Genomic DNA, 22,563 nt, shown 5'->3' with positions numbered 1-22,563 from the left:
TATAGGGGATTAACGATGAGTGAAAAATTTGGGATCCAGATGGCACAGAACCCTGTTACCCCTGGAAACACTCTTACTTGGCACTGGGTGCTTGGGGTTGGAAGGGCACAAAGAGGTTGTTTGTGCTCTGTGCCTACGTGGTGTTCTGCAAGCCACGCTGAGGCCTAGGTATCTGATCTCTTGTTGGCAAATCGATGTCTTTCTCATGGGTACGTTACATCCAGCCCTCCAAAGCCAGTGGGGGAGGTCCTTGATAAGTGAGCTGCTTGAATCAGGCCTGGCTCAGTTTTGTGGTTTAAGTTCAACAATACCAGACTCCACAAACACTGAGACTCTTCCTGGGGGCGGAGGGAGAGGGTGAGGTTGGACACCCACAGAAAGTACTCCTTTAGAAACTGGCAAGGAAAACCACAGACCACCGTGTGCCTGGAGATTCCTACTTTATTGTTGGCTACATCATCACAGAGAAAGGCGACGGTGGTTGGCATGCACAGGGGATGTGTTTGTGCTAGGCGGGAGGGACTGGCAGGGTCTGGGACAGCGTGTGCCCAGACCAGGGCATGGCACGCTCGGGCATGCTCATTCCAGCGCCGACACCAGCGTCAGGCTTGGGCGCCACAGCCGGCATGCATGCTCCTAAGGGTGGACCGTGACAGAGGGGTGGCTGAGTGGGTGCCACGGGGGACTAAAGGGAGAAGTCAAGGTCAAAAGCCAGGAAGCTGTTGACCACCTCGGGGAAGGCGAGGAGCTTGGTATTTAGAAAGTGATTGTTTAAAGGCAAGAACCGAGTCCTCCAGGAAGGTGTGCGGGGAGCTGAGGGTGGAGGGCATTAAGTGGGGGTCAGAAGTTGCGAGTGTGGGTAGCAGTTTCTGTTGGGCCTGACAGCCTCTAGAGCAAGTGGCAGGGGTCCGGGATGATTTGTGATGATTTTCCCAAGCAAACATCTAATCAAAGTTGGGAAAACCCAACCTTTCTTAAGGGGCACTGAAGAATCCCTGACCAGCCTCAGAGTTAGAGTGTTTGTCTTGGTTCATGATGGACTGAAAGCCTTTGGCATCAGGGTTTCCTTCTTCTTAAAAGTTTTATACCCGAGATGTGATTGGATTCCCCCGGGAACTTGAAAAAGAACATGCCAGAGACAGAGAGATGGACAGAGGGAGAGGCAGGGCACCCCAGGAAGGAAATGGAGCCCCAGCCCGGAGCACAGGGGAAGGAGGCAGGTGGGCTTGGTGGAGCCCCCTAGGACCCGGCCCATAGTGCTCTCTTCTCGCCAGTGCCCACTGGGGAAGCAGGGGTGGCAGAGCTCTCTAAGGGGCGTCCGCCAGCTTGTGGGGTACTGCTGTGCCCAGGGCTGTGCCTGCAGCCTTCCCCAGCCCAAGGCCATCTGGCCGTGCAGACAGCAGCGGTGGAGAGCTTAAGAGGGGAGGGAGGCGGGGCGTGTGGGTGCAGGTTGGCCTGGAGCCCCAGAGTCTGCTTCTATTATTCTGTGCCCCCCCCATGAGGGGACCAGGGAAGAGGGGGGAGGTGGGGGCGGAGAGCACAGCAGGAGCTGGCCAGGGGAGGCTCCTGATGGGAGTAGGGGAAGGGAAGGCGGTGGGGAGGAGGAGTCTTCTCTGCCAGGAGCAAATCCATGACTTCCTGGAGGAGGGGGCGATGAGGTCCCTGTGTGTCCACTGCTGAGTGTGTCTGGAGTGGGATGGCGGGGGGCTCCTGCCCACAGGAGCAGGCTGCTCTCCTGGCAACTGGGGTGCGTCCGGACGGGCAGTGGGATCCTGGGTGTCCCCATTTCTGCCCCAACATGTGTGTTCCTGGTGTGAGGGTTTGCTGACAGCCGAGGGGACACGTGGAGGGGACACAGGACCCAGGCAGGTGTGTGTGCATGTATGTTCAAGCCCCGGAGGGTAGAAAAACAGCCCTGAATGGTGGAGACCTTTGTTAATTTACCCAGGCTGGGAGGTTATTAAACGGACCTGCTCTTTATAAGCATCTCTGTGTCCCCAGCCCTCCTGCTCCATACTAGGAGATGGAGGAAAAGGAGGACGGGAGGACGGGAGGACGAGGAGGAGGAGGAGGAGGAAGAGGAGGAGGAAGGGGAGGAGGAAGGGAAGGAGGAGGAGGAGGAGGAGGAAGAGGAGGAGGAGGAGGAGGAAGGGGAGGAAGGGGAGGAGGAGGAAGAGGGGGAGGAGGAGGAGGAGGAGGGGGAGGAGGAGGAGGAGGAAGGGGAGTGGCAGGGGAGGAGGGAAGGTTTGAGGAAGAAGAGGAGGAGAAGGGGGAGGTCTTTGGCAGCTATGCCCAAGGTGGGGGGACCCCAATGTCCGGCTCGGACAGGGCAGCTGGGCTGGGAGGTGGCACAGGGGAGAGACCGGAGCGCAGTGAGCGGCCGGGGCAGGCTGGGTTCACGGTGGCGGGGCCGGCTCGGTCCTAATCGCTCGACACATGGTTCTCATTCTGCAGCTGGTGCCAGCGCTCGATCCTCTTGTCCTTGTTTTTCAGACACTCGTACCAGTGTTTCAAGCGCTCGCCCTTGGCTGAGATGCCCAGCTGGCAGCCTCCTGGGGGGCGGGGAGGGAGCAGCAGGTCAGGAGGGAGGATGCCCATCCCATCCCGGGCCCGAAAGTCTCACCATGGGCCTCTGGGCCTCCAGAACCGGCCATGGTCCCAGCTCCAGCACCCAGGCATAGCTTCACCGTGCACTTTCTCAGGGCCCCTGCGTGTCACCGTGGGCTCACGGAAACGCGTGCTCCCGCTTCTCCAGCACGTCACCCACCATCGCTTCCCTCTTCCTGCTCAGCCCTTGACCCTGGCCCAGTTTCCTTCGGGCTCTGTTTTTAATCACTTCTCTTCCTTATCATGTGGAAAGTGGCCAAGAAAATAAAAACCTTCATCCTGGACTCGAAAACAGACGAAGGGGAATTCCTGTGCGCTGCTCTTCTGCAGAGACCCCACACCCCTCTCAACTAGGGTCCAGTTGTTCTATGGAGGCCCCGGGTTCAGCGGATCAGCTGGGCGAGCCCCGCCACACAAAGGCAACTCTGAAAGGACCAGAGCCAGGGTCACGGGGCTGTAGGGTGGCACAAGGACGGGGACTGAGCCGGACCCTCCTCTGCAGCCTCCCGGGAGGGCGGGGAGGAGCTTCCTCCAGAGCTGGGAGCACTCACCGATGTAATCATTGGACTTGCCGATATCGTAGTCCCACACGGAGATGTCCAGTGACTTCTTCGCCAGGTCACTGTGTTTGATGTCATAGAAAAACTCCTGGGTGTGGCAGAGGAGGAGTGAGTGAGGGTCGTCCCTCCACCCCTCCCCAGAGGGTCGTGGACGGAGGGACATCTTGGTGCAGGGCATTCTGGGAGCCTCCATTCCAGGCCCAAGGATCCCCCTCCTCAATCCTGCTGCAGAACAAAACCCTCGACCTCTGCAGGGACGGCTCTGTTTGGAATGGAGGCAGCAGGGCTTCTCCCCCTGACCTCGTCCTGCCTGGGTTCCTGCAAGGCAGGTGACCGAGACCTTGACCATCCTTCCTGGGCTTCGGGACAAGCTTCGCCTGGCTTATTTTTAGGGAGGAAAAGTGGTCAAAGCAGGCCGAGTACGTTTGCACCCTAAACAATCTGAGTTTTAAAAAAGTAATTTTCCCCCAATTAAAAAATTTACTCATATTCACCCTTAAAATAGATAAACTGGGTGTGGAGGCACATGCTTGCAATCCCATCACTTGGGAAGCAGAGGCAGGAGGATTGCCGTAAGTTTGAGGCCAGCATGGGCTGCACAGCAAGACCCTGCCTCAAAAAACCAAACCAAACAACAAAATGAAGGAGAAAAACAAAAACAAAACAGACTTCCAATCCAACTACAAACGAAAGCTACCGTCATGTTTTTCCATGTGTGTTCGTGCTCAGCCGCACTTTTAGAATGCAGAACAGTACTGAATGCTTTGCATTACAGCTCCCGTAGTCGGTGGCAAGCCCACTACTGACCCTCTTCTCTCTCGCCTTCTTTTTTGGTACTGGGGATCGAACTCATGACCTCGCACTTGCCAGACAGGCAATTACACCCCTGAGCTAAATCCCAGGCCGCTATCCTGCCATTTTAATGGCCACATTTAATGACCGTCTGGCTGCACAGAGTCTAAACCAGGATGGCGAAGTTTTACGCTTTCGATGATCACCGACACGCGGCAGGTCTGCAATCACCGCAGTTGAACGCATCCTCGGTGTTACCCCAGAGGACACCCTTGCAGGGGAATCTTTCCAGATGCCCGAGACGGTTTATTAAAGGTGACTTCTAGGAAGTGAACTTCTGAGCCCGTCCCACTGTGAGTAAGATGGAGGGCAGGGGTACACTGTGATGTTATTGTGAACAGTAAGAAAATGGGTCCCACGCATATTCACATTGTCTGTACAAGGTCTGATCAGAAAATACAATCAGTGTTTAAATAAATTTAAAAACCATTATGGTAAGAGACATCCTGCCAGGAATCACCCTGGAAAAACTTCTGCCCATGGTGAAGACCCTCACCCACCGCTCTTGCAGCTCTGGAGCAGCTCAGGAAGTCCCTTTTGTGAGGTCTTTGGTCCCTGACCTCCAGGTTTTTGTTGAGGATTGATTTCCTCTGGTGACAGGGAACTCACTCCCTGTCTTAAATTCAAGCTGACCTATGCCCCAAAGCTCTTATTATTTTTTATGCGATCTACATGAGGATGGTAGGAATTTTGTCTTCTCTGGCTCCCAGGAATTATCACAGAGTGGGGCGGCCTTACCTCATTAAATTCAGGATTCAGGGTTTTCTTCTTAATTTGAGTCTTGTGTTTGGCTTTCTTTCCCATGTCCGGTTTCAGCCAGCTGCAAGAGACACAACGGGGCATTACACACAGACTTTAAGGAAGCAGGACAGCCCTGCCACGACCCCAAAGGCCACTCTCAGCCTCAGGGTTACAGCAGGGAGCAAATCAGAAAGCGAAGCAACACGACAATGGCCAATGTGCATCAGGGCACCTACCGGTTGGTGCCAGCCCAGTGCCAAGCACAGAAGCTTATTCCAGGTTCCTCTCCCCACTCCTTACTCCACTTGCTGTCTCAGGGCCTTTGCACATACCGTTTCCTCAGTCTCTAAGACTCTTCCCCCAGGCCTAGCGCATAATAGGTGCTCAATTAATGTTTTCTGAGTGAAAACACACTCCAGGGACAGAGTTTGAAAACAGACAAAAGCTGATTACTGTCACATCTGAATACTATTCTTTGCCTGCAAAATCTGTATTTCTGATAAAAACAAGTATTTCCCGAGTGAGCAAACAACATGGGCTTAAATTCCATCAGGTTTGGGACTTTTGATTCTGACCCAGGTTGTGACTCTTTGGAGAACTTTAAACACGACCGTAAACTTGCTGTGAAGAGCCAAACATTGCTTTCTCCTTCACTGAACTGTGTTTGAAGATACATCGTAGGAAGACACAGGAGGGAGGAACTCAATATCGACGGTGATTTCTCCATTGGGAAATCGTCATGTGGTCAGAAGGGCCCAACAGTTTTCTGCCTTTCCCTGACTGCTGGGGTAGCTGCTTCCCGGTGACCATTTACCTCTGCACCCTCTGGCGGGACTGAGCGGGAGGGACAGGCGAGGTGCAGAGGAGGATTATTTCAGGAAGCCCAGCCCGCGCCCAGCTGAGGGTTCATAGCCTGCAGGACCTGCGGGGCGGGGCTCATTTTCTCTCTAGGGTCAGACAAGGAAACGAAACCAAACTATTCTGAAAAATCACACTCACTACTGACATGTGTGCTTTTTGTTAACTAAATCCTCCCTCATAGAAAATACACAATCCAGCTTCCTGTAAACCAGCAGTGGCCACGCATCCAGGGAAGAGAATCAAGAGGAAGCCAATCCCTTCCCGCGAACCAGCAGTGGTGGTGGGCTGGGCCAATCCCTTTCCTCGAACCAGCAGTAGTGGTGGGCTGGGCCAATCCCTTTCCTCGAACCAGCAGTAGTGGTGGGCTGGGCCAATCCCTTTCCTCGAACCAGCAGTAGTGGTGGGCTGGCCAATCCCTTTCCTCGAACCAGCAGTAGTGGTGGGCTGGGCCAATCCCTTCCCGCGAACCAGCAGTGGTGGTGGGCTGGGCCAATCCCTTTCTGTGAGCCAGCACCGGCCGCAGTGGCAGGGCAGCCTCCTAGCCAGGGGGACAGGGCTCCTCAGACGCAGGCTTTGTGCTCAAGGGCTCCCCAGCACCTGGCTCAAACTTCTTGGAGCTGGGAGTCTTCCAATTTCTCTCCCTCTCTTCCTTGCTAAACCAGACCCGCGGCAAGCTCTGTCGTCTCTGGGGGCCTCCTCTGGGTCCCCCTGACTGCCTCCCTGGGCACTTCCCCCAGCGAATCTCTTGCATATCTCAGCCTCTCTTGGTGTCCCCTCCTGGAGCCCCTGAACTATCAGTGTGCAGTGTTACTCTCTCTGCCTTACAGGTGAGGATGCTGAGGCCCAGAGAGGTTAAGCCATAAGCCCAGTGTCACACAGCTGGAGACCATCACAGCAGTCAGGATCCATGAAAACACACATTTTGCCGCCACCACAAGGCAAGGCAGAATTCCACTCAGGTGCGAAACATCCCGGCACTGGGTGCAGCTGAACTGCTTTATATAGGTCGGGCATCTCTAATCCAAAAGCCCAAACTTGGAAATGCTCCAATATCAGAAACGTTTAGAAATCTGAGTACTTCACAAGTGATTTCCTGTGACGGGGAGGGGGACAGGCAAACATGTGCACTAAAAGTACTGTGTGAACTGAGCTCTGGGCTATAAGTATGCACGTAACCTAAATGAATTTTGTGCTTAGCCTTGGGTACCACCCCCGATGTACCTGATTATGTAGATGCAAGTATTCCCAAGTCCAGAAAAGTACAAAATCCGAGCCTCTTCTACCGCAGAGCATTTTGGGTATCAGACTCACTCACAGGGCATGACGTCTCATTTAAGCCCTGCGCCCCATCTTGGACATAAAGAAAACTGCACTGTCCGCTTCTGGGAGGACCGCCAGCGGCAGGCTGATTCGCGAGCGTGCTTGGATCTGTCTTTTGCACTCCAGGATCCAGGCAGGCAAATCCTGCAGCATTTGCGGGGCTCTGACCTGCCCCAGGGAGTGAGTCTGACTTCTGAGGATCTCAGAGGGTTGCCGTGACCATGCCACTTGCCCCCAGGAGGTACAACATCACCGAACTTCACCTGCGGCAGGTGCCGCACTGCCCACAGCAGCGATGCCAACCTCACACTAGCACTGTGTGCCAGACTGTGGGTGGGCTCGTCCCCCTGCTGGGACTCAGTAGGCTGTGACTTGGGGGAGGCCCTCTGCTCTCCAAGGACTGGGACCCTCACGGGCCCTGACTCACAGCTTGACGAAGGGGTCGGAGTAGCCATTGGCGTCCATGGCCGCCAGGTGCACGCAGCGGATGATGCCCACGATGAGGCCTCCTTGCTGAGTGCTGTACATCAGGGACACCAGGATCTTGCCGCGCTCCTCTATGTCGCCGATGCGCTCCACCTGCTGTTGGAGGCAAAGGCGTGGGGCTGGGTGGGCAGGGGCTGGGCTGGGAGCGCGGCGGGCACTGGGGGCCGCTGTGCAGGGCTGGCTCACGCGGGTCAGCACCGCGGACAGCGCCACCTCCCGGCGGCTTGCAGGGGGCGCGCGCAGAGGCCTGAGCATACGCGGAGCTTGAGCCGCCCTGGAGGCTGCAGGTGGGGGGAGGCCCCCGGGTCTCACTGGGGTGAAGGGCCCCTCTCCTGGTGGCCCCACAGGCGGGCAGGCACGGGGGAGAAAGGGACGGGGCCAGGCAGGAAGGGAAGAGACAGACCCGACTTGGCTGGGCTTTCCACCCCGCTCACCTCCTCCTCGTAAAGGGCCATGCCCCGGGCCGAGCCGGTGGTTCCTGCGCGCTTCATCTTGGCGGGAGGAAACAGAACGAGCAGGACATTGACTACGGGGCTCCATGCTCCGCAAGGACCCCAACCCCTCCCTTCCGTCAGCACCCAGAGCCGAGAGCGGTGAGCTGGGCTCCCCGAGTCCCTGCGCCTCCCGGGCGCCCCCTCGCGGCTGCAGCTTCCTCGACGCCGACCGGCAGCAGAGCACGCGCAGGCGCCACCGCTCAGAACCCGGCTGCTTCCCCTGTCCGTGAAGACACCGAGGAGCAGGGGAAAGCATTCGCCCAGCAGCACAGCGCCCCACACAGGAGTCAGACACGCTTCCTCTGCTTGGGCTGAAGGACTGGGGACTTCTCTGGTCTGCTGGGTGTCTCTCCCCCAGCCTGGATCACAGTTTGCAAACTCCTGGTTAAACTCAGCCTCCCCACTTTACAAATGAGGAACTCTGGGGTCCACAGAGAGGAGGCACAGTTCCTCAGGCCACAGCAGGTCCTTAGGGGGGGAGCAGGGGCTGAGAGGGATGGACAGGCAAAGAGCTGAAGATGATTAGCAGTGTCCTGGGCATGCAGCAGCCCTGTCCCACTGCCTCTGTGTCCTGGGCTGGCTGTGTCCATCCAGCAAGATGGGCAGAGCCTGGAGCGGATGGCCCAGGCGGGGGGACCTGGCCACTGTCCTGACCAACTGGGCTCGTGGAGCAGGGGAGGAAGAGGGAGCTGGGGCGGCCAGCTGTCCTCCTAGGGCAGCAGGGATTTATGAGGCGCCCAGCAGGCAGCGCTGACCTTTCCCACAGTTCCTTTGTGGTGTCTGATTCCTTTACATGAGCTGTGAGAACAGGGCCTGGCAACCAGGCAGTCAGTCCTCAGCTGGCCACTTGTCCCCTACCCTGAGCCCATGTATCAATCAAGGACAGACTGGGTTATCTTAAAAGACACCACTGCTGTGCCCCTCCCCCCCTAAGCGGGGGTCTCCAGGGGCCCCTCCACCTCTTAGTGTTCACAGTCCCGGTAAACTCTGCGGTACAGCCCAGCAGGAGAACCTCCGCTCACCCCTTGTTCTCCTCTAAGGCCAAGGCCACATGCGAGGGTGACACTGGTTCTTATATTTTATATGCACAGCCACACCAGAGCATGAAAAGACTCTCTCAGATGGGTCCTCCATTACCCCAGTTTACAGAGGAGAAAACCGAGGCCCAGAGAGGTTAAGGGTAGAATTCAATCTGCAGAGCCAGGATTCCAGCCCAGGGCCTCTGGCTGCAGAGACCATACTCTTAGCCACCAAGCCAAGGACACCATCACTGACAGGTGTGTGAGGCAGCATTATTTTCTATAATGCCCGTGCGTTTAAAAATGCTTGCTGCACAGTAGATTCTGTTCTGATGGTTTTTGAACACAAGCAGGCACTGTTGTGATACCCATTTTGCAGACAAGAAAACCGAGGCTCAGAGTAGTTCAGTCCCTAGGCTAATGCCAAGGAACAGGGGAGTGGCAGGCCTGGGCTGTGCCCCCAGCTGACATCTGGAGGGCAAAGGAGAAGAGGAATGCAGCCTAGACCGCTTGATCGGAAGTCTTCACTCTCCTCGCCAGCTGCTACAGCCCTCTGTGTAGGCACCCGTGGATCCAGCCCCGCTGCTGACCCTGAAATCCCAAGGACCGCGGTGCTCACCGGGATCACCCGCTCCAGACAGATGTTGAAATTCTTCCTCTGGTTCGGTTTCAGTTTCTTGAGTGAGAATCTCGTTTCACCGATGAACTCGTTATGGCCAAATTTGTCCTCGTCACACACTGAGATCCTGCAGGTGACGTGAGGGGTGGGGAGAGAAGGAGAGACAGATGCTGAACTCCCACTACGCGCCAGAGCTGCGGCGAGGAAGGTGGGCCGCGTCTAGGAGTGGTAACGGGGCCCTGGGCCTGCGGCTCGCACTCCTGCTTGGCTGCAGCGCGACTCACGCGTCCCAAAAGGCACAGACCAGGGCCCTGGCTAGGGGGCGCAGCCTGGCGAGTCTGCGCATGTGCAAACACACGGTACGCAGTGCGCATGCGCACACACGGGCCCCCACCCCGCTCAAACCCAAAGGAGGGTGCGCTTGCACCCAGGGATGCGCAGGACCCGCCCCACTCACTAGCTGCCCACCCAGGCCACCAGTGGGCTGGCTGCAGGGAGCCATTTGTCCTGTCTGCCTCCACCTTCACCTACATTTATCCCCTCGCCCCACTTTTTCTTCTACTGGAGACTGCGCCCAGGGCCTTAGCACGGAGCTACACCCTCAGCCCTAATAGATTGGATGATTGATTGAGTCAGTCTCGATAAGCTGCCCAGGCTGGGTTCAAACCTCTGACCTTCCTGCCTCAGTCTCCCACAGCGCTGGGACTACAGGTGTGTGCCACCGTGCCTGGCTTTTACATGGATGTTTCCAAATGAGAAGTCCTGCTCCCCCTCCACCCCACCGCGGGCACCTGAGGGTCTTCCTCTGCATGTCCTCCTCTGTGATGCCGTGGTACACGAGGGTTTCGTTCCAAATGGGGTTCCGGGTGTTGCGCAGGGTCTTTGTCCGGAGCTTGTTGGACTAGAGCCCCCAGAGAGGTCAGACAGGCTCGCCTCCCCAGGAGCCGCCCGCAGCCCCCTCCTCCTAGCCGCCTTGGGTGGGCGGTGGCTTTCCCCGAAGGAGGGTCCAGGGCCTGGGTTGCCCCCCAGTGCATGTTCTAGGGGCTGGGGCCTCCAGGACAAGGACCACAGACAAATGGAGCAGTGGCCTCCGCTGGCTCCTGCTGGAACTCTCCATTAAGATAAAGATACAAAAATGTCTCCCTGGAGATTCCTGGCATCCATCTATAGGCCCGGGAGGTAGAGATGAGTGTCCCATTCCTAGAGAGGAGACCTTGGGATGCTTCCCTCTTTTCCTCCAAATAGTGACCCTTGTGAACCTGAAATACCTCAGAGAGGATAAACTTTTCCATTTTATTATGAAAGAAAAGGCTAGAAATGGAACCATATCCAGAACAGGTGGCCTAGTGACAAATCTAATTCATACTAATGTGTAAATGACTCATGTTAGACTTTTTGGCCACACAGATTTGGATTTAATAGTGCATGAGGGGAGTCTCCTGTTTCCCTTTTCACTCAGGATTGAACAGAGGGTCTTTGCAATGAGCTACACCCCCAGCTCTTTCTTTCTAAAATGTTTTGTTTGTTTTTTGGGACAAATTCCTGCTAAACTGCTCAGGCTGGTCTCAAACTTGTGACCCTCCTGCCTCGCCTCGAAAAGAGCTGGGGTTACAGGCATTCACTACCACACCTGGCTAAAGAGGGTCTTGATGGGACGCACACGTCACTGGGGAGGTGAGCTGGCCATCGAGAGCTAAGGGACTGTCTGATCAAGTAAATTAAGAGTGACAGAAAGTGTGAGTGTGTGTGTGTGTGTGTGTGTGTGTGTCGGGCATCTGACACCCGCAGGGGTGTTTGTGGGGCGCACGCGCCAGATGGGCCATTCTAGCTTGGGGCTGAGAACCCAGGTGCGGGCCAGGCCTGCAGAGCTGCTGGCCATATGGTACCTTGCTGGCCCCCGGCAGGAGGTGCAGCTTGACGTAGGGATCGGCCAGGCCGTTGGAGTCCATGGGCTTCAGTCCCTGCAAGAGAAGCCGGCCGGGGCGTGAGAGCCTGGGCCTGTGCTGTCACAGGCAGAGACACAGCCCCGTGTCTGTGCCGCCTGGCGGTCCTCCCTGTGTGCCTCCTCTTCCAAAGAGGGAGGGACACACAGGAGTGGGGCAGTGCTAGGCTCAGGCAGTCGGCATCCAGAGAAATGCTGCTTCCAGGTGAGCTGTGTGACCTTAGGAAAGTATCTCAGCCTCTCTGAGCCTGTGGAATGGGAATGAGAATAGGACTTTCCTCAAGGCAGAGAACTTAAATGCAATTCTGCCAGAATAGAAAGGTGGAGAGAAGCAGGGATCAGGGAAGGAGACTCCCGAGGCCTCAGTTTGCCCACGTGTACAAAGGGATCCCTGAAAACCTCACAGGTTTCAGTGAAGGCAACCAAGGTGCCGCTGGCACTGACCTCGAGGTGTTATTTGCAGGGTGGTGCTGACCTCAGTGTGTACCTGCAGTGCCTGGTACACAGCAGGCGCCCAGTCAGTGCACATGGAGGACAGGACGGCTGCCCTGAGGGTCAGGGTGAGCACCACCCGAGGCTTAGGCTTAGCATCTGCCCCCGGCCAGCTTCGGGGCCGAATGGGAGCTCTGAGCTCTGACAGCGGGGAGCCGGCCTGGGCAGAGCCAGGGTCTGGCTCCCGGGAGGCGGCCACAGAGAAGTGGGAACCCTCCAGGGCTGTCCCTGTAGGGGGCCCTGCCTCTGGGACACCCGATATGCTGGTGACCACCCTGCTTCAGCCACCATCCTGGTCACAGGCAGCAGCAGGAGTCAGCCCTCGAACTGTCCCCACTCAAATGTCCTCACCCACCTTGGCCTTTATGATGGTGCACTGCAGGGAGCTGTTGTCCTGGTCGTAGAGAAGGCTGAATTCCAGGGCACCCAGGGTGGCTGAAGGGGTCAGACAGGAACCAAGAGGACATTTGTTTAGTCATCAACAAACACTTACGATGTGCCCAGTCCAGGCTAGGCATGGAGATTACAGGAGACGGGAAGACTCCGTCCCCGGCCTGGACACTATCCTGGCGGCCTTCCTGTTTAGCACCTCTGTGCACGAGTGGTCAGTTGGTGGTCTATGCACCTGCTGAGTGGGTGACTTCCTGCCTGCTACATTGAGGCCCACTGGGGCAGGCGCTGGGACTGTCTCGCTGACTCTGCCCCCACCAGGCCCCTTCAGGAAACTTTTAGATGCTTCCTGGCCATGGAGGGAACAAACACTCTCCCTCTACATCCTCACGTAGCTGATGGCTTCTGACGCCCGCATCTCTCTGTTCAGAAAAGCCCTCCCCTCACCGCATCTAACGCCGCTGCCCTCAGGTCACTCAGCGCATTTCATCTGCTTCAGGAGCTCTCGTCTGGGTCTGAGATGGAGTCAGTGTTAAGGGTCTCTGTCCACTCGAATGCTAGAGCCAGGAGGTGGCCTGGCTCATCGGCCATCTTTTGCCACAGTATCTGAGTGCCTGGGACAGTCTGAGGCATTAGTACATGCTCAGTAAGTCTGTCTGCTGCAGAGGTCTGAGGAGGGGGAGGAGGAGGAGGAGGAGGTAGGATGGGAAGGGGAGGAGGAGGAGGAGGGGAAGGAGGAGGGGGAGGGGGAGGGGAAGGGGGAGAGGGGAGGAGGGAGAGGAGGGGGAGGAGGGAAAGGAGGAGGGGGAGGAGGCTGGAGACAGGCGTATCGACATGCGTGAGACGGGCATATAAAAGATGCGGACGTGAGTTAGTGATGGCCCGGAGTATTTCGGGAGCAGAGACACGCCTGGCTGAAGAGGCGGGAAGTCTCTTGAAACTGCCAACCGCTAGCCCACAAGACAGCCCAGGGATGACATCAGGGGACAGCTGAGACCTCCCCAGGCCTGGCCATCGCCCCTCCCGCCAGCCTCCAGTTTCTTGGGGCCTCCCCACTGATCACGAGGGAGGGGGACAAACAGCTGTCCTGGCCTTGCCCAGGGGATTCAGCCAGCAGCTGCACAGGGCGGGCACAGGAGGGTGCCACCCTCGTCACCACTAGGACCTTGACGGTTGAGGCACCACAACCGTGGTGTGCCTCGTCCTGTGCCTGGAGCTCTGTGTAAAACCAAAGGCTTAGGGAGACCCCGTCTCAATTTTATTGTTCTGAGACAGGGCCTTGCCCGGTAGCCCAGGCTGGCCTTGAACTCCTGGTGAGGCTCCTCTTCAGCCTCCTGAGTGCTGGGATAACAGGTAGCTTAAAATTTAAAAACATAGGGGGGAAAAGGGAGTGGGGCTGTGGCTCTGTGCAAAGGCCCTGGGTTCCGTTCCCAGGACTGCAATCTAGAAACAGGGTGATGGTGTGCAGTCCATGAAGTGCCTGCCAGGAGATGCCTCAGTTTACCTGCCCCTCAGCCAGGGTCTGCTTCCCAGTGTGCAATGAGCCCAGGCCATGCCACTGTGCCAGCCTCTGTCCCAGTGCTGTGTGGCTCAGTGTCCCTGCCTGAGGCAGCCCCTGGGCTGCAGGCTGCAGCCCTTATCTTCCTGTTGTTCTCCAAGAGGTACACAGTAGCTGCTCAATAAGTCACTGACAGGTTAAACATCACTCTTAGGGGACACCTGCTAAGATGCTTCGGCGTGTGACTGAACTCAGGGAACGTACTCAGTGCCACCCTATTGAGATCTTTAAGACAATTCAAATGAGCCGGGGATGGTGGTGCACCTGTGTAAACCAAGCTCTTTGGGAGGCTGAGACAGAAGGATCATAAGTTTGAGCCCAGCCTGGGCAACCTGACCACTCAGTGAGAGTCTCTCTCAAAGTATGCAAGGGCTGAGGCGCAGCTCAGTGTAAAGGCTCTGGGTTCAATCCCCGGCCCTGCAACAACACCAACAAAACAATTAACATGGTAACTTTGAGGTTGTGTCTTTTACCATGATAGAAAATCTGCCAAACACAGCACTATTCTGGGCAAGGCCGGTGCTGCTTGGTGAACCCAGGTTGCATTCACAGCTGTAGCATGCTAACCGGTCTCGGCCTACAGGGGTTGGGGTGCCCAGGGACCGAGGGCCACCCCGTCCAGCACCTACTTGCTTCGTCCGAATCATAGCTGTTGGCCTCCTCCTCCTCTTCCTCCGGGGGCAGCGGGCGGGCCGAGGTGGCCGGCTGGGGCACGGTGGCAGATGCTTGGGAATAGGGTCCGGCTGTCGGGGCCGCTCGCTCCTCCCTGGCTGCCCCTGTCCTCTCCTCCCGGACTGGGGCAGTGACCCCCGGATAGCCAGGGTCACCTGTAGCCACCTCTGTAAGGACAGAGGCGAGGACAAGGGACAAGAAAGAGGCACTGAATCCCTGGAGCATCTAGGGAAGCTTTCAAAATGCAAGTTCCCTGGCCCTGTCCAGAATTAGTGGCCCGCAGCGGGGCCTTGGGGTGCATGCCCGACAGTGGAGATGATTCGGATGTGGTAGAGACAGGCCTCACCCGGCTGGGCAGCGGTGTAGACTTGAGCCAGACAGCCTGAGTTTGAAACTCAGCTGTGTGGCCTTGGGAAAGTGAAGTAATGTCTCTGAGCCTCAGTGCCCTCAGCTGTGGAACTGCACTCGTGATGCCCAAGGGCACTGCAGTAGCTGCATGGGTTGTTTTCATTGCATTCACAGCTGTAGCATGCTAACCGGTCTCGGCCTACAGGGGTTGGGGTGCCCCAGGGACCGAGGGCACCCCTCGGTGCCTGGGGCGGGGTGGGAGCGGGAAGCAGTGAGGATGTGGTAGCCATGACGACAGAGGATGCAGGAGATGCACATGTTCCGCTCCATGCCGAGGCCTGCCTGTGACGCCCCGGGCCTGGGCCTCCTGTCTTTCTCACGTGGGGGCAGGGAAGGGAGGCTCACAGCCAGCACCCTCTTGTGCCAGTCACACAGCCAGGGAGTGGAGGGGCAGGGACTGAGCCGGCCGGCCGGGCTCTTGGCCCTCTCGGGGTTGGCATTTTCCATCTGCCCTTAGTGCAGTGGCCGGGGATTTGGGCCCAGGGTGCCCGCTCTGTCCCTCGAAGGGAGGAGGGAGCCACACTCGCCTGCTCTCTGGTCTGGGAAGCGACCTGCGGGCCCCGGAGCCGCTCTGGTGCCCCCTGCCGGTCCTGAGGGGCAGAGAGAAAGGCACAGGGCACAGTGGGTAGGGCTGCGACATTCGGCGCGGGCACCCTCCCCACTCCCATCATGGGGGTGGGCAGGACCCAGGGAGCCATGAGGAGGTCACCTGGGGTGCGGGGACCACACCAGTGGGGACCGGGCTCAGAAAGACACGGTTCACCCCTGCCCCTGTGGACCCTGCCTGCACCTGCAAGTCCCCTGGGGACACTGGAGGTGGGGACCCTGAGTGGGGCGCTCCTCCCTCCTGCCCAGGACAGGATGCCCCTCCCCACCCCTCCCCCTCTTGCCCCGCCCCCCACAGGTCCAGCTCTAAGGCCCAGTGTCTCATCCCAGAGCCTCTGCAAAGCTTAAGATCCAGCTTTGCTCAAGGTCCAGGAGCTCTTCAGGGTGAAAGGTGACTCAGAGGGATTGGGGACACCCTTGGGGACACCCTCGGGGACACACTGGTGGGTAGGGCAGGTACCTGGTGGCCCTGGTTGAGGAGGTGCTGGGCTGGGCCCCGAGGCCGCCGCAGGGCGGGAGGCCTGGACCGAGTTGGTGCGTCTCAAACCTGCGTTGCAAAGACAGCAAACAGCGGCCGTGAGTCACGCTGCACAGCGCACCAGCACTCCCGCGCTCTGGGCTGCGCTGGACTTTTGTTATCCAGGCTGCTGTCAGACTTGAGACCCTCCTGCCTCTGCCTCCAGGGTAGCAGGGACTACAGGTCTGCACCATCACACCTGTCTCTTGTCCTTTTTTTAAAAAATTTTTTTGTCTCTTTTTAATACTCGGGCTCCACAGGCGAATCCCAGTCACCAAATGCTTGCTAAAAACTCTGCGATCCTACCTCCTCCCACCTGTGTGACTGCACCAAAGACCTACTCCCCCGGGCCTCAGTTTTTCCATCTGTCATGTGGGGATAATAGCACCTGCCCAGAGGGCTGAGGAGAAGACACAGCTGTGCAACGCAGTGGTCACTGTGTTCTGCACACCCAACACACAGCAGCTTCGACACTTGATATCCTTACAGGAGAGCTCCACCGGGCCGCCTGCCCATGGGCTGGCTCTGCATCCTGGCCGCCTCCTCTGTAAGCTGTGCCACCTGGGCTGCTCACTTGCCCTCTCTGAACCTCAGGGGCCTCTTCAGGGTGACAGATCTGCCTGCCTTTCACAGGAAGGAGTTTGCAGGCATGGAGTGCCCACCCTGTGCCTGGGACCTCCTATGGGAGAACTCGGGCTGTCTCTGCCCTGGTGACTCCGGAGCCCGGCGCCCTCAGAGCCCTGTTCCTCAGGTCAGGAGCAGCACGGATGGTGAAGGAGTTCCCCCAACATCTCGTAGCTGGTGAGGGCCACTGCTAGGATCCAGGCTTGAGCTGCCATTGTCCCTGCTGTCCTTGTCATCGGCGTCTGTTAGGTTATGGTGGTTGTGCTGCCTGCTGTCATTTCTAGGTTCTTAGCTTTTCCTGACACGGGACCGTGAGCTCCTAAGGTCTGGGACCATGGCTGGTTGGTGGCTTGGGATTCAGGGGGTGTTGGATACTTGTTGAATGAGCAATGTGCCAACAGCTCCTGGAGCCCATGGACATAGAATGGGCCGCTTTGTGAGGTAGTGAGTTCCCCACGACAGAGGGCATGTAAGCAGTGGATGGCCAAGCTCCCATCAGAAAATGGCTCACAGGTTTTCCACACTGTGAGTGTGGGCGCTGGGACTCCAGGACTAAGCCTGGCACAAAGGGGTCTCCCTGAGAGTGTTCCCTGCTGAGCTGCTCTCAGCCCTCCAGCTGGGCTCTGCATGTGAACTGCCTGGGTTCAAACACCAGCCAGGCCATGACTTCCATGGCCTTGGGCATGTCCCCCGCTTTGCTTTATGTATTAAGGGAGATGGGGCTCAAGTGCCTGCCTGGTAAACATGAGGGTGTGAGTTCGATCCCAGGACACCTCACAAAAAAGGAGAATGAGAGGACTGTAACTGCCTTTAGAGAACCTACATGCAAAGGCTTTAACCCCATGCTTTCAGAGTAGGTGCTCAGTGCATTTGAGCTGCTGTTTTTAGTCATTCGTGGGCTGCGGTGTAGGTCCATGGTGTATGTGAGGCCATGGGTTCAATCCCCAGTACAACCAACCCCCCCAACAACAACAACAAAACTATTTGAGCTGAGCACGGTAGGGCACACCTATAAACCCTCGGGAGGCTGAGGCAGGAGGATCACTGTGAGCCTGAGGCCAGCCTGGGCTCCATAGTGAGTTCGAGGTCGGCTGGAACTACATAGTGAGAGCTTGTCTCAGATAAAAACAAAAACAAAGGAGATATCCATTCAAATCAACAAATCTTTGAGAATGCATAAGCAACCAGGAATCAGCATAGGCTGGAAAATGAGGGGGAGAGCTAAGATTGTAGCAGGTGCTCCATAAATGGTAGAAACCAAGGGAATGAATGAGAGACGCCCCTGGCTGGTACTGGACGGGGGAGGGAGACGGTGGCCTCAGTGCTCCGGACAGTGGTAAGCGCTGCCTCAGGCTGAGTCTTGTGGCTCTGGGGACTCAGAAGAAGGGACAGTGGGTCAGGTCGAGGTGCAGCGGGGAGCAGGTAGAAGGGGGACATTTTCAGGGCTCCTGAGGGACAGGAGGCCCAGGTCGAGCTCAGGGATGTCCCGGGGGTCTGTCCCCTCAGGAGGTAAGATCATGGAGACTAGAAGGTGGGCTTTGCTATACAAAATTAGCTCACGCGGATCAAAGACCCAAACATCACAGCAAAAACTGTAAAGGTCTCAGAAGAAGACAAAAGGACATTGTTACGGCAGTGCTGGCTTAGATGTGACATGAAAGGTACCAGAAGCGACAGGGAAAGTAGATACATTGGACCTCGTCAGAGTCAAAGAGTCCTGTGCATCAGATGACTCTACTAACACACAGGAAAGCAGCTCACGGGAAGGGCGGAAGTGTCCGCAGTTACACATCGCCAGGCACTGTGCGAGGAACTCCTGTGACTCAGCCACAAAGGACAACGCAGCTTAAAACAATGGGCCAAGAATTCAAGTATACATTTCCGTACGGGGGGTATGCAAGGGATACCCCCGGGATACAGCTCAGCGGACAAGCGCCTGCCTGGAAAGTGCAGAGTCCCAGTACATAAAAAAATCAAAGCAATAAGTACATGGCAAGATGTCCACCATCACTGGCCTTAGGACAAGCAGGCCAAGTCTACAGGACTACAATGAGGCCACTGTGCACCCTCTGGAATGGCTGTCATTTAAAAACAAGGCAAACAGCAAACAAAAAACCCCCAAGAAAATAGCAATTGTTGGGGAGGTTGTACAGAAACTGGAAACCTTATGCATGGTTGATGGGACAGTGGCGTGGACACCGTGGAAAACAGCATGTTGACCATCAACAAGGTCACACACAGAATCGCCATCTGATGGGGCAGCTCTGCCTGAGGGTGTGCATGTGACACACTTCCAGACACCTGAACATCGTGTTCACAGGTGTGCACTAATGCAGCTGAGAAGCAGGAAACACTCATGAACCGATGGATGGGTAGGAACACGCACAGCCACACGATGGAGCATTATGTACCCATAAAGAGGGAGGAAATTGGGACACACATACAACACGGATAAAGCTTAAAGATGCTCTGCTCACTGAGATAAGCTGAGCCATACAAATATTGTATGATTAAATTTAAGTGTGGCATCTCTCATAGTCAAATCCATAGAGACAGAAAGAAGAGGCGCGACTCTGGGGTGGAGGGAAGAGGGAAGTAGGTGTCCTGCTTCACAGATACAGGATTTCTGCTTGGCGTGGGGAAAAGCTTCCGGAGATGGCAGCGAGCTGGCCGTGCACCAGTGTGAGTGCACCGAGGGCTGCTGAGTCGCACACGTAGACATGATCAAAATAGTAAGATCTATAAATGATAAGGAGCCAAAAGCAAGAGCTGAAACTATACAGCTCCAAGAGGAAAACATAAAGAGGAATTTCAAAGGCAAATTTGGAAAAATACGCAAACATTGCCAAGAAAAACTTAATTTCTAAAGGAGAAAATCAAACCAAAAGTACAGGCTTCGGGGTTGGACAATAGGGGTTTCATTCTCATTGTAACTGAATATCAGGGTCTGGTGCACTGAAAACAGTCCATATGTGTTCTGTTTTACTGCCGATCTAAGATTCATCTTTCCCTCTCCGAGAACCATGCATTCCCCATTGGGTCTGGGCAGCAGATGGCCCATGCCCAGCTGGGCAGTGAGGTGTAAGTCAGGAACCACAATTGAGGAGGAGAAGACCCGAGACTGAACATTCAGCTCACGTGAATGAGCCCCACACCCAGCTCCTCACTGTGAGAGCCATGGAGCTGCTCGGGGCCAGGGTGATAAACACGGGCTTCCCGGCCAACCTTCAAGGCCCACGGACCAAGGCCTCTGGCCAGCGGGCTCCTTTCCCTCCTAATCCCAGCCCGGGTGAGCCAGAGGCGCTGGGCAGTGACAGCACCGGTCAGTGACATCCTAGCCATGCTGACCTGCCCATCTGCTAGGGGGCCAGACCAAGGGAAGAAGGACCCCCAGAAGGAGGCATCCTTAGCATGTCCAAAGCCAAGGGACATTCTGCCCAGCTTTTGGGGTCAACGGATGTAAAACATGTGCTTTCTTTTTAAGAGTAACAAAAGGACATAACCAAAATTTTACGAATCTTTTTTCTCTCATAGAACACAGAGTATGGTAGGTGCTCTATAAATACTGAGTTCCCCTCAGTTCCTTTGGATTCCGGTTGTTTCTCTTGGTGCCCACCTGGATTCGCCACCGCTCTCACCTGCCGGGCTCCGGCTGGCATCTGCAGCACCGCCTCCGTGGCCGTGGTCCCAGCTCTCAGATTCCCGGCCAGCTGGCGTCATGCGTGCCTCTGAGGCTCTGCGCACAGGTGGCCCGTAGCTTCCTCGGCCCGGGGCAGAGGCTGGGTCGGGCCCTGCAGGGGGAAGCGCGGATTGAACAGAGAAAGGCTGTGGAGGAAACGGGGAAGGGCTCCTGTTCCAAAGCCTCAGGAAGACAGGGTCAGAAGAACCCACCTGGCTTCTGACCTGGGCCTCTCCTGTCCTCCGTGTCACCTGGAGAGAGAGGAGGGGGGATAATATGGAGAATGCTTATTAGGCCCCCAAAGGGGCTCACCTACCTCTTCTAAAAACTTTTTAAAAATTACATCTTCTCCCAATCTCCCCCTAATCTAGCTTGTGGTTAGATTTTTATTTTATTTCCTTTGCACCTATGAGCATACCCAGATTGAAAAAACCAAACAGCTCAGTACTGCAGAGAGGGAGTAACATGACCCTTTGCAACAGAGGAAGTAATGCATGACCAGGACACAGGGCGCTCTAGTGGTGGAAACTGAGCTTTCCTCTGGGACGCCACGTCTGCAGACAATTTGGCGACTCTGCAAGGAGTGGAGCTTGCTGGCTCCTCACCAGCAAGAAAGCGTTTGTTAAATGCCTTCTGGGTGCCATGCATCACATGTGCTAAGTACTTTGAAAAAAATCATCTTATGAGAGACATAAGTGGGTGCTTAGTTCTGTTTTTGTTTTCCCAGTAATGAAGATTGAACCCAAGACCTTCAGATTGAGCTACATCCTCTCACTAAGTTAAAAGTTTCTCATACTGGGCTTGACCTTGTAATTCTCCTGCTGCAGCTTCCCAGAGTGCAGGCATCTAGTCACGCGGGCAGCTGATGTCTAGGGTTTGAGAATCTCCACAGCAATGTAACCTTCAGGGTCACAATCTGTGTCCAGCTCCAGAGCTGCCACTGAGACCAGATTTGATGGCTTATTGGTCACTGAAGTTATTGCAAGGGCTTTATCTGGTCAGCCCAAGAGGCCTAATCCAATTAAACCTTTTTTATTGCTGCTTTTGCTTTCTTAGTTATCGTTTTAAAAATTAATAATAATGCTTGCATAATAGTAATCACATCAATAGCAGTGATACTTTTCTTTTACTAAATTCATTTCAATTCATTTTTCACTTTTAATTTAGTCCAGTTTCAGGCTTGCTTACAGCTGATGGAGAAAATCCTGCAGGCCAGGAAGGCTTTCTCAGCAGGCTCCAGCCCGCAGGACCTGGTGTGTATTTTAGCAGAGGGAGGCTCTTTCAATTTGTACTTTAATTTCTCCTTTCGTATTTCTAAGCATTCCACCAGGGATGACAGGCAGGTTTCTTGGCAACCTGGCTTTTCTGGAAGTTCTTGTGCCACCTTCCCGGTAAAGGTTTATGGTAGGCACGCAGGGGACAAAGCAGTCCTAGACCACAGTCCCGAGGCTGACTGTTCACCAGCTGGGTAGACGCGGGCGTTGCAAGCGTCCTCCAGGTAGCCCAGCTGCCCGGGACCTGTCCTTGGTGCTGAAGAAGGAACCTGTCTGGGTCCTACCTCGTGCAGGAGCCCGGGCTGTGTGCTTGGGCTCGGGGGCGGGCTGCTCTAGCCCAGCAGGCTCGGTGACAGGCTGCTGAGGTTTGGTCTTCTTTATAGGCATGGGCTGGGGGAGGACCTGTTTGGGGAAGCCCTTGAAGAACCACGCTCCGGAACGCTTCCATACCTGGGGAGGAGAGAGGAGTGGAAGACACAGCAGCCAAACAGGATTGCCCCTGTCTGCGTGAGCCAACCATTTGTTTGTTTCCTGTCCACAGAAGGAAGCCTTCCTTCTTTTTGTAGTAATAGGATTTGAACCCACAACCTTCACACTGAGCTACGTCTGCAGACTTCCTTTATTATTCATTTTGAGATTGGGACTCACTCAGCTGCTCCAGCTTAGTGAGTTCAAACTCTTAACGCCTTCTGCCTCAGCCTCCTAAAAGTGTGAGGTTTCAGATGTGGGCCACCACCCCTAGCTTAGTCTTCCGTCTCTCAAAGGTGGCTCTATAGTAGCTGTAGAGGGGCAGCTTTCCCAAGACCCTGGTGGCATCCCAAGGAGAGCATGATGAACATCTC

The 22,563-nt window shown here is 55.9% G+C and overlaps 1 protein-coding gene across 3 annotated transcripts in view; it reads right to left on the bottom strand.

The window, feature by feature from the left end:
- Positions 1-423: 423 nt before the first annotated feature.
- Positions 424-22,563, bottom strand: part of Rph3a (rabphilin 3A) — an 88,074-nt gene continuing 65,934 nt past the window's right edge. For all 3 annotated transcript variants that reach the window (XM_063225675.1, XM_063225676.1, XM_003462951.5), the window contains 15 exons: positions 22,006-22,171; positions 20,660-20,698; positions 20,407-20,559; positions 16,088-16,174; positions 15,549-15,611; positions 14,571-14,780; positions 12,349-12,428; positions 11,446-11,520; positions 10,351-10,460; positions 9,560-9,686; positions 7,862-7,918; positions 7,369-7,523; positions 4,758-4,839; positions 3,159-3,255; positions 424-2,552 (listed from right to left, as the gene is read on the bottom strand). In XM_063225675.1, coding sequence (XP_063081745.1) covers positions 2,422-2,552; positions 3,159-3,255; positions 4,758-4,839; positions 7,369-7,523; positions 7,862-7,918; positions 9,560-9,686; positions 10,351-10,460; positions 11,446-11,520; positions 12,349-12,428; positions 14,571-14,780; positions 15,549-15,611; positions 16,088-16,174; positions 20,407-20,559; positions 20,660-20,698; positions 22,006-22,171 — 1,632 coding nt within the window. In that variant the 3' untranslated portion in view covers positions 424-2,421. The remainder of the gene's footprint in view (positions 2,553-3,158; positions 3,256-4,757; positions 4,840-7,368; positions 7,524-7,861; positions 7,919-9,559; positions 9,687-10,350; positions 10,461-11,445; positions 11,521-12,348; positions 12,429-14,570; positions 14,781-15,548; positions 15,612-16,087; positions 16,175-20,406; positions 20,560-20,659; positions 20,699-22,005; positions 22,172-22,563) is intronic.

The sequence above is a fragment of the Cavia porcellus genome, unplaced genomic scaffold, assembly GCF_034190915.1.
Source record: "Cavia porcellus strain 051 isolate PalLab524CR breed Dunkin Hartley unplaced genomic scaffold, mCavPor4.1 scaffold_16, whole genome shotgun sequence".
Classification (NCBI taxonomy): domain Eukaryota; kingdom Metazoa; phylum Chordata; class Mammalia; order Rodentia; family Caviidae; genus Cavia; species Cavia porcellus.
Note: the sequence above shows the minus strand (reverse complement) of the source record. Positions and strands in the feature narration are given on the sequence as shown.